The sequence below is a fragment of the Salvelinus fontinalis genome, chromosome 23, assembly GCF_029448725.1.
Source record: "Salvelinus fontinalis isolate EN_2023a chromosome 23, ASM2944872v1, whole genome shotgun sequence".
Taxonomy (NCBI): Eukaryota; Metazoa; Chordata; class Actinopteri; order Salmoniformes; family Salmonidae; genus Salvelinus; species Salvelinus fontinalis.
Window position 1 is genome coordinate 26,209,433 of NC_074687.1, and position 12,046 is coordinate 26,221,478.

Consider the following 12,046-nt stretch of genomic DNA (forward strand, 5'->3'; position numbering starts at 1 on the left):
ATAATTGAATTGAGAGAGGGAAGAGAGAGAGAAAATGGAGAGACCGAGAGAGAGAGAGAGAGGGAGGGAGAAAGACCGAGAGAGGGAGGGGGGGAGAAAGACCGAGAGACGGAGGGGGAAAGACCGAGAGAGGGAGGGAGAAAGACCGAGAGAGGGAGAGGGAAAGACCGAGAGAGGGAGAGGGAAAGACCGAGAGAGGGAGGGAGAAAGACCGAGAGAGGGAGGGAGAAAGACCGAGAGTGGGAGGGAGAAAGACCGAGAGAGGGAGGGAGAAAGTATCAAGATGATTTTGTAGTAGAATTTAGGTGATTTAGACGATGGTGTAGTAAGTAGTATTTAGTAGTATATAGATGATGATGCAGTAGTATTTAGTAGTATATAGATGATGATGCAGTAGTATTTAGTTGTATATAGATGATGATGCAGTAGTATTTAGTAGTATATAGATGATGATGCAGTAGTATTTAGTTGTATATATATGATGTTGTAGTAGTATTTAGTAGTATATAGATGATGATGCAGTAGTATTTAGTTGTATATAGATGTATATATATGATGTTGTAGTAGTATTTAGTTGTATATAGATGATGATGCAGTAGTATTTAGATGTATATAGATGATGTTGTAGTAGTATTTAGTTGTATATATATGATGGTGTAGTAGTATTTAGTAGTATATAGATTACTTAGATGATGTTGTAGTAGTATTTAGTAGTATATAGATGTATATATATGATGTTGTAGTAGTATTTAGTAGTATATAGATGTATATATATGATGTTGTAGTAGTATTTAGTAGTATATATATGATGTTGTAGTAGTATTTAGTAGTATATATATGATGTTGTAGTAGTATTTAGTAGTATATAGATGATGATGCAGTAGTATTTAGTAGTATATATATGATGTTGTAGTAGTATTTAGTAGTATATAGATGTATATATATGATGATGCAGTAGTATTTAGTAGTATATAGATGATGTTGCCATTGTATTTAGGGAAAATGTCAACATTTGTGATACAGCTTCTCTGCCTCTTTTTCTGTCTCTGACTTTGACTTTGTTGCCATCTGTTCTTTTGTGCAACATCAGTGAGAAATCTGCGAACTGAGTACATACACTTTATCTTCGCTATTCCTCTCAGGCTTTTGTTTGTTCGTCTCAGAGGCTAGTCGGTCCCAGACATTGACCTCCACGTCTTTTCTCTACAGTGGATGTTTGTCTTCTGGTTATTTTCTCTACAGTTCCCTTTCACCACGCTTTCATGTTCATGATAATTTATATAATCTGTAGCCTAATGAACTGCGTGCTTTCCCGAGTTGCAGTGGGAGGATCACACAACACATACCTGACTCCAAGTTGACTTCGATGTGATAGTTATTATATCAATATTTGCGCGGGAAAGTGTTTCCAAGGCCATTTCTTATTTTGGTTTGTCGACAAATGTTTTGTTTCCATCAGGCCCTTTTTTCCCCCCCGACGTACTTTATTCCCATAAAAAGATGGAAACCTGTTTAGTGATTCTGAATGTGTCCTAAATGGTACCCTAGCACACTATATAGAGACTTTTGACCAGAGCCCTAAGGCTAGGGATTAGGGAAAAGGGTACAACATTAGGATTCTGACGTACACACTGTGCATTTGGAAAGTATTCAGACCCCATTTTGTTACGTTACAGCCTTATTCTAAAATGTATTAAATCATTTTTTCCCCCCTCATCAATCTGCACACAATAACCCATAATGACAAAGCAAAAACAGGTTTTTATATTTATACAAATATTATTGAATACTGCCTGAAAACACAGGCTGCAAGGTACTCATTACTGCCTAAAGGCAAGGTACTCAATACAGTCTGAAGACAAGGTACTCATTACTGCCTAAAGACAAGGTACTCAATACAGTCTGAAGACAAGGTACTCAATACAGTCTGAAGACAAGGTACTCATTACTGCCTAAAGACAAGGTACTCATTACTGCCTAAAGACAAGGTACTCATTACTGCCTAAAGACAAGGTACTCATTACAGCCTGAAGATACAGGCTGCAAGGTACTGAAGCAAGTAGGAAAACAAGCACTTGGAGGAACCAAATAAAGGTTGAAGTCTGTCTGTAGTTTACACTCCATCTCCAATAGAAGAAGAAACAGTCCCTTTATAACTATTAACAGGTCTGCTAAGGCTCTCAGCCTAATGTGCACCAGGTAGCAGACATGGGCACAACACAACACACCACAACACCACCACCACAACAACAACAACAACACCACCACCACAACAACAACAACACCACAACAACAACACAACAACAACACCACCACGACACAACAACAACAACACCACAACAACAACAACACACCACCACCACAACAACAACACAACACCACAACAACAACAACAGAACACCACAACAACAACACAACAACAACACCACCACGACACAACAACACCACAACACAACAACAACAACAACAACAACACCACAACAACAGAACACCACAACAACAACACAACAACAACACCACCACGACACAACAACAACAACACAACAACAACAACACCACCACAACAACAACAACACACCACCACAACAACAACACCACAACAACAACACAACACCACAACAACAACAACAGAACACCACAACAACAACACAACAACAACACCACCACGACACAACAACAACACCACAACACAACAACAACAACAACAACACCACAACAACACAACAACACCACAACAACAACACACCACCACAACAACAACAACAGAACACCACAACACAACAACAACAACACCACCACCACAACAACAACACCACAACAACAACACACCACCACAACAACAACACAACACCACAACAACAACACAACAACAACACACCACCACAACACCACAACACAACAACAACACCACAACAACAACACAAACACCACAACAACAACAACAACAACAGAACACCACAACACAACAACAACACCACAACAACAACACAACACCACAACAACAACAACAACAACAACAGAACACCACAACACAACAACAACACCACAACAACAACACAACACCACAGCAACAACAACACCACAACAACAACACAACACCACAACAACAACACCACAGCACAACAACAACACCACAACAACAACACACCACAACAACAACACAACACCACAACAACACAACAACAACAACACCACAACAACAACACCACAACAACACACCACAACAACACACCACAACAACAACACAACAACAACACAACAACAACAACACCACAACAACAACACAACAACAACACACCACAACAACAACACCACAACAACAACACCACAACACAACAACAACACCACAACAACAACACAACACCACAACAACAACACCACAGCACAACAACAACACCACAACAACAACACACCACAACAACAACACACCACAACAACAACACAACACCACAACAACAACACAACACCACAACAACAACAACAACACCACAACAACAACAACACCACAACAACAACAACACACCACAACAACAACACAACAACAACACAACAACAACACAACACCACAACACAACAACACCACAACACAACAACAACAACAACAACAACACCACAACACAACAAACTACAACACAACAACACCAACACCACAACAACAACAACAACAACACAACAACACAACACCAACAACACCACCACAACAACAACAACACCACCACAACAACAACAACACCACCACAACAACACAACACCAACAACACCACCACAACAACAACAACACCACCACCACAACAACAACAACACCACCACAACAACACAACACCACAACACCACCACAACAACAACAACACCACCACAACAACACAACACCACAACAACAACAACAACACCACCACAACAACACAACACCACAACACCACCACAACAACAACAACACCACCACAACAACACAACACCACAACAACAACACCACAACACCACAACACAACACCACAACACAACAACACCACAACAACAACAACAACACCACCACAACAACACAACACCACAACACCACCACAACAACAACAACACCACCACAACAACACAACACCACAACAACAACAACAACACCACCACAACAACACAACACCACAACACCACCACAACAACAACAACACCACCACAACAACACAACACCACAACAACAACACCACAACACCACAACACAACACCACAACACAACAACACCACAACACAACAACACCACAACAAACTACAACACAACAACAACACCACAACACAACAACACCATAACATCCCAACCTACATGGGGAACTGATGAAGTTTTATATTCAAGCGTTTAGGAGTGCTGATCGGGGATCCATTTCGCTTTTGGATCATAATGAATAAGTAACAGGGGCGACTCTGAGATACTACAGCCAAGGGGAAACCCAACTGATCCTAGATCAGCTGAGGGATTGGAACGTACACGGTATCCACGGTGCAGGGGTGATAAGAACTGATCGGGGGTTGATATTTATTATACATTATATGTATTTATATATTGGAATACGAACTGTTCGGGGATCAGGGGATTGGGAAGCAGACAGGGCTTTGTTATACGGTAGTTATGGTGCAGATCTAGGATCAGTTTCGGCTTTTAGATAATAATTAATAAGATTACATGGACAGGGAGGACCTGATCCTAGATAAGCGCTGCTAGCTCAGTGTTTTGTGTAAAGGAGCAGTGCTTGTTCAAGGGAGGTAAGCGGCACTAGTCATGTTGCAGCAGGGAGGGTAGAAACTGAACCTCCCTAGTCGGCACGCAGTTCAGTTCCCGCTGTCTCAGGGATTATTTCCATCCTCGTCAGAACCATTTGTCAAGGGAACAGCTTTGCCTTGAGGAGGACTAGTTCTCCCCCCTGCCTCCCCCCTGAAAGAAGCCTCTCTTTCCCTGAAAAAGAACCTCTCCCCCTTGAAAGAAGCCTTTCTCCCCTGTCTCGCCCCCTCCCAAAGGAACCTCTCTCCAAGTCTGTGTTGCTGCTTCTGGGGGAGTGGCCGTAGCCTCCATACAGAGAGGTGGTGTCATTTTTCACACCAGAACCTTGTGGTTTGTTATGGAGGTTTGCCCTCTAGTGGCAGATTTGTGGTATTGTATTGTTTTTGACGAGATAATACCTTCAGTGGGCTACTGAACCAATGCATTGAATAGAGATACTTCCATACCAAGGTATTATTCATGTAAATTAAAACATTGAAATTGATCTTGCAACTTGGTTTCAGATCCCATGTACTGCTTTCTCCTGCTGCTGTGCCCTTGAGCAAGGCACTTATGTTGAAATAAAGATCACCTTATTTAACTCTGCTTTCCTCTCTAACCAGATGCCTCCTGGGCCTCGTCTGCCCACCAACAACAGCCTAGTGGGGATGTCGACCCAGGCCCAGACCCAGGCCCAGCCCCAGGCCAACCAACGTCCCCCTGCCTCTGGCTCCAACACCCAGCAGAAACCCCCAGGACCAGGGAAGACCCAGGTCATGCAGAGACAGCTAGCCCAGCAGCAGCACATCATCAATGACTCTGTGAGCTCTAGGTTATCATGTTAATATCAATTAATTTGTGAGCTCCAGGTTATCATGTTAATATCTGACTCTGTGAGCTCTAGGTTATCATGTTAACATCAATGGCTCTGAGCTCTAGGTTATCATGTTAACATCAATGACTCTGAGCTCTAGGTTATCATGTTAACAGCAATGACTCTGAGCTCTAGGTTATCATGTTAACATCAATGACTCTGAGCTCTAGGTTATCATGTTAACAGCAATGACTCTGAGCTCTAGGTTATCATGTTAACATCAATGACTCTGAGCTCCAGGTTATCATGTTAACAGCAATGACTCTGAGCTCTAGGTTATCATGTTAATATCTGACTCTGAGCTCTAGGTTATCATGTTAATATCAATTAATTTGTGTGTTCTAGGTTATCATGTTAACATCAACGACTCTGAGCTCTAGGTTATCATGTTAACATCTGACTCTGAGCTCTAGGTTATCATGTTAACATCTGACTCTGAGCTCTAGGTTATCATGTTAACATCTGACTCTGAGCTCTAGGTTATCATGTTAACATCTGACTCTGAGCTCTAGGTTATCATGTTAACATCTGACTCTGAGCTCTAGGTTATCATGTTAACATCAATGACTCTGAGCTCTAGGTTATCATGTTAACATCAATGACTCTGAGCTCTAGGTTATCATGTTAATATCTGACTCTGAGCTCTAGGTTATCATGTTAACAGCAATGACTCTGAGCTCTATGTTATCATCTGACTCTGTCTTACAAAATGTTTCACTTTGGGAACTCAGAGACAGTTCCCACGTGTTCCCCTTCAATCCCACCCCTGATAATCTCATGTTGTATTAGAACATGTATACAAAAAAATTTATCGTCTCTTTCTGTTGTGTGTCAGGACAAAAGCAATAGTAGCCAGGATCTGTTTAACCGTCATCTAACCAGACCACCACCAGACTATAAACAGCCCAGAGGAATGGTCCAACCGACCGGCCTTTTCACAGGTACATCATTCATTTCAATCATTCATTGCTTCCATGTAGGAAGGAGAAAAAAAACACTATTATGGCTGTTAATGGTTTTCCATCATTGTTTGTGTCTGTATGAGCCAATCAGAACAGAATCATTGTTTGTGTATGAGCCAATCAGAACAGAATCATTGTTTGTGTCTGTATGAGCCAATCAGAACAGAATCATTGTTTGTTACTGTATGAGCCAATCAGAACAGAATCATTGTTTGTGTATGAGCCAATCAGAACAGAATCATTGTTTGTGTATGAGCCAATCAGAACAGAATCATTGTTTGTGTCTGAGCCAATCAGAACAGAATCATTGTTTGTGTCTGAGCCAATCAGAACAGAATCAGAACCATCTCTATGTATTCAGGTATGAGTTCCTCCCAGTCGTTGTCGACCAACGGCTCTGACCAGAGTGACCTTCTATCCATGTCCTGCCACATGCCCAGCGGCCCGGGATCCAAGATGACCCCTCCTCCCACGGACTGGAGGTTTGGACGAGGCCCCCACACTCACCAGATCCAACAGCACATCAACCAGACCAAGATGGGGCTAGGAGTCGGAGGAGGACTCAACCAAAACAAGTCCAGGTTCCCTGGTCCTCCCAACGGCCAGGGGAATGGGTTTGAGGTGGGTGGTCTTACCAGTGTACAACATCCCTCAAGGACATCAGTAGGCCAGCAGGGTGGAGGGATGCCCAGTCAGGGGCAGGGTGGAGGGCTGGGGGATGTGATGGGCTGGCCTCCTGGAGCTAAAGCTTCCATCATGGGGCCTGGGTCACTCGGGGTGAGGCGGCTCCCGAACTCGCTCCAACCCCAGTCTCAGCTCGACATGTCCAGCCACCAGTACCCTCCTGGCCCCCGGCACATAGGCCCTGGCCCACCTAACCAGGTGGCACCAGAAATGGGCATGCTGCCTCTGAACCCAGCCCTCCGCAGCTCCACCACCACCACCACCAACCCCAGCCAACCCATGATGCCTCCTCTGCCAGGGCTAGCAAGCCTCAACCAGGCCTCTCCGGAGCAGAGGGTTCCCGCTGGGAGCAGCACCATCGGGGTCTTCCCACCGCATAACCACAACCCTGGCGGAAGCTACCAGAACCAGAACAGCCGGGCTGTTAACCGACTGACCTTTGAGTTCCTCCAGGAGGGAGACAACACCGTCCCAGGGATCAACACGGACTCGGACTTCATTGACTCGCTGCTGAAGTCCGGATCCGGCAACGACGACTGGATGAAAGACATTAACCTCGATGAGATCCTGGGCAGTCACTCATAAAGTGGGATGAAGTGGGATTGCATAAATAGGGCCCAGAGTTTTTCCCTGCAGCTCTCATGAATTCAGGTTCATTCGTTCTTCAAGTCTCATGAATTGGGGTTCATTCCAGAGAGTTTTTCTCTGCAAGTCTCATGAAATGGGGTTCATTCCAGAGAGTTTTTATCTGCAAGTCTCATGAAATGGGGTTCATTCCAGAGAGTTTTTATCTGCAAGTCTCATGAATTGGGGTTCTTTCCAGAAAGTTTTTCTATTTAAGTCTCATGAATTCAGGTTCATTCCAGAGAGTTTTTCTCTAGAACAATCCAACAGAATTGGTGGCCAGTTTTTCCATCAGAAAATTCCATAGAATTGGGAGAGCTGGTCAGGAGTTTTTCCAGGTTAGATGGGCCATGTGGTGTGGAAAGACTCCTGGCCTTAATTATAGGCTCCAACTTCCCTCTTCCTGGCCTTAATTATAGGCTCCAACCTCCCTCTTCTGGTCAGGATAAACTCCAGGACCCATCCATAAAGAATGATAACTGCAAACGCAGAACTTTCCCCATACACAGACTATGGATGGCCTTGTATGCATCTCAAATGGCATCCTATTACCCTTTATAGTGCACTACTTTAGACCAGGACCCATAGGTTCAATGGTTGAAAGTAGTGCACTATATAGGGAAACAGGGTATCATTTGGCACACAGACCATGATTGGCCATGAGTCAGAATTCACCTAAAGGGATTACATTTGCAAAAAGCTATAATGTCATTTTGTAAACCCAATATATAATTTGATATCTAATTGTACTTTTTGTGTATTCCTGTGAAGAAATATATATTCTGTATAATAATATTTTAGTACTTTTAAAGGTTCATTGAATAAGAACCGGGGATTTCTCTGACAGCATCTTGAACGGATTCTGAATATATGCTATCAAACCTTCCTCTTTTCATAACATAGTCTTCGTCCAAAAAATGGCACCCTATTCCATACATAGTGCACTACCCAGTCTTCATTATGTAGGGGATAGTGTGTCATTTCTGACACAGATATGGGATGTAGTGTACTACTAGTGACTAGAGCCATGTGGGCCCTGTAATAACACAGGGTAGAGGGTTCCAACCATGGTCAACTGTGAACAGGAAGTGACTGTCATACTTCCAGACTTTGTCCCAAATGACACCGTAAATCCCCTTTTATTGTGCACTACCACATAATGCTCTGGTCAGAAGTAGAGTACTGTAATAGGGAATAGGGCGTCATGACGGGATATACATCCCCCCCCCCCCCCCCCCGGACCGATCGTGGTGTTTCATGTTTTGAATGATGATGCTGTCTCTGGTGTTTGTTATCAGACACTTTACTGTTCATGTTATTAGTACTTTTCCCGCTTATCGTCTGGGACTGGATTGAACGGCAAGCCACATCTTAAACCATTTATTTTAGATTTTTGATCTAATATTTAATAATCTATTGGGAAAAAAAATTATACGACATTATAAACAATCTAATGAATAAAAATGTTTTAAATAAAGTGTGAGCCTTTGTACTTTCTGTAGCTATTCCAGGAAAGATGACAATCAGATTATTTAGAGAGCTAATTATTAGAAGAAATGAATTTGTTCAAAACTGTTCAACTATTGTCTTTCTCTCTTTGAGTCAACTACTCACCACATGTTATACACTGCAGTGCTAGTTAGCTGTAGCTTATGCTTTCAGTACTAGATTCATTCTCTGATCCTTTGCTTGGGTGGACAACATGTCAGTTCATGCTGCAAAGGCTCTGATAGGTTGGAGGACGTCCTCCAGAAGTTGGCATAATTACTGTGTAAGTCTATGGAAGGGGGTGAGAACCATGAGCCTCCAAGGTTTTGTATTGAAGTCACTCTACCCAGAGGAGGACAGAAACTAGCTGTCCTCCGGCTACACCATGGTGCTACCCTAGAGGGTGCTGTTGAGGCTACTGTAGACCTTTGCAAAATAGTGTTTTAATAAACGATTTGGTGACGTGATTATATGTAGTATAGTTTTATCTAAAAAGGATAACTTTTTGAATGTTTTCCAATAAAAAAACTAATGAAATTCACTGAGGAGGATGGTCCTCCCCTTCCTCCTCTGAAGAGCCTCCACTGACACAGTGTGTTAGATGCAGATACTATAGATTCCCACTGACACAGTGAAAAATAAGAAGCCTCCTCAGAATTCTGAGTCAGAAGAGAGGAGGAAGAAGAGAGGAGACTAGGAGAGAGGAGGATGGAGAGAGGAAACTAGGAGAGAGGAGACTAGGAGAGAGGAGACCAGGGGAGAGGAGGATGGAGAGAGGAGACTAGGAGAGAGGAGACCAGGGGAGAGGAGGATGAAGAGAGGAGGATGAAGAGAGGAGACTAGGAGAGAGGGAGACTAGGGGAGAGGAGACTAGGGGAGAGAAGACTAGGAGAGAGGAGACGAGGTTTCTTTTTAGCCAAATGTTGAATATACGTGCAGGCAAATGAATTAATGCAGGAAAAGAGGAATAATAAAAACAATTAGGATTAATAAATGGATATTATTAATAAATGGATATTATTTTGTTGGGTAACGGATCTGCCCGTTAGCGACATAATTATAACAGAATGAACAGAGCACATCTTCTGGATGCGAAATGCATTAAATACGTAAACAACCAAATAAAAACCTTTACCATTACAAATGTAGATATAGAGGACAGAGAAAAAAATCCCCCCCCCCCCCCCCCCCCCCCCCACACACACACACACACACACACACACATAATTTTGGGATGCCTTTAAGGCGTACATTAGGGGAATGATAATCTCATACTCTGCAAAAGTTCAATCTGATTTAGAAATTAAAATGTAATAAAAAAAATAATCACTATCTTAGAAAACGCTCATAGAAATCTTGTACAAGAAAATTGAAAATAACATTTCTGAATATAAGCAGAAATATGATATTTTACAGTTTAAACTCAAATGAAGAATATTCCTTAATGGCAAATAAAACTGTCAAATATCCCGCAGCACTAACAGAATGAATACATGCTAAACCAGTTAGCATTTTAAAAGAAAAAGATACAACAGTGGTAATTTGGAACAACAACGGGATTAATTACAATTAAAAAGCTTCTATGAAAATGGACATGAATCAGAATTAAGCAACATTTGGACTGATTCTACAGCCTTCTTAGAGTCAACAACTTTAAAGCAATGATCAGCAGACAAGAAAATAATCACTAAAAACAGAGATCACACATATTAGATAGTGTTAAAACATTCACGTGGAGAAAACCACCAGGAATGCATGTCTTCCACATAGAATTCTATTCAACATTTTGGGACAAAATAGCCCCTCTATTTAAACAAATGACAACACACATGTCACTCAATTTAGTACTTCTTCGTTCCATGTATCAAACAGCTATTTCAGTTATATTAAAACCAGGAAAATCTGGAGTCTCCTGCTGATTATAGACCCATAAATGTAATAAATTATGACCATAAAATTATTTTTAAAAAGCTTAAAAACAGGGTAAAAGTCTCTTACCAGACTAGATCAATAAAATAGGGTTTATTAAAAATAGACACTTACGAACATACAAGAACATGTTTCAGATTAATACAATATGCAAAAAAAAGATCTATAGATTGATTAATAATGGCTGTTGATGCCGAAAAGGACCGTCTTGAATGTCCTTTTCTATTCAAAACTTTGGAAGCTTTGAACTTTCCAGCAGAAATAATACGTTTTATAAAAAAATATTGTATGAATGTCCTGAACCAAAAATACACACAAATAATACATTCTCTGATGAAATTGCTTTTGGAAAAGGCACAAGACAGGGATGTCCCCTCTCCGCCCTCCTGTTTTCACTTGCAATTGAACCGCTTGCAGAAAGAATCAGATCGGACCCAAACGTAACAGGTATCATCAGTAAAGATGAATAGCAACTAAACGTATTTGCAGATGATCTCCTGATGCACCTGACCAATATTGAAAACACAATTTTGCTAAAAATATTTTCAGAATACTCTAGTCTTAGGATCTAAAATAAATGTTGAGAAAAACTAAATAATGGCAATAGGAAAAAGATAAATAATAACTCATGACATACAGTAGTCCTTTAAGTGGAACACAAAAAATCTGAAATACTTAGGATGCTTAATAAGTAACAACATAAAACAAATATATGAAGATAACTTTATTCCATTACTCAACAAT

At 41.5% G+C, this 12,046-nt stretch overlaps 1 protein-coding gene across 1 annotated transcript in view; it reads left to right on the top strand.

Moving 5' to 3' along the window:
- zmp:0000001236 (mastermind-like protein 2) overlaps positions 1-9,117 on the top strand; it is a 166,971-nt gene extending 157,854 nt beyond the window's left edge. The window contains exons 3-5 of the mRNA XM_055878328.1: positions 5,365-5,562; positions 6,451-6,556; positions 6,939-9,117. Of these exons, the coding sequence (XP_055734303.1) occupies positions 5,365-5,562; positions 6,451-6,556; positions 6,939-7,846 (1,212 nt within the window). The 3' untranslated portion in view covers positions 7,847-9,117. The remainder of the gene's footprint in view (positions 1-5,364; positions 5,563-6,450; positions 6,557-6,938) is intronic.
- Positions 9,118-12,046: the final 2,929 nt, after the last annotated feature.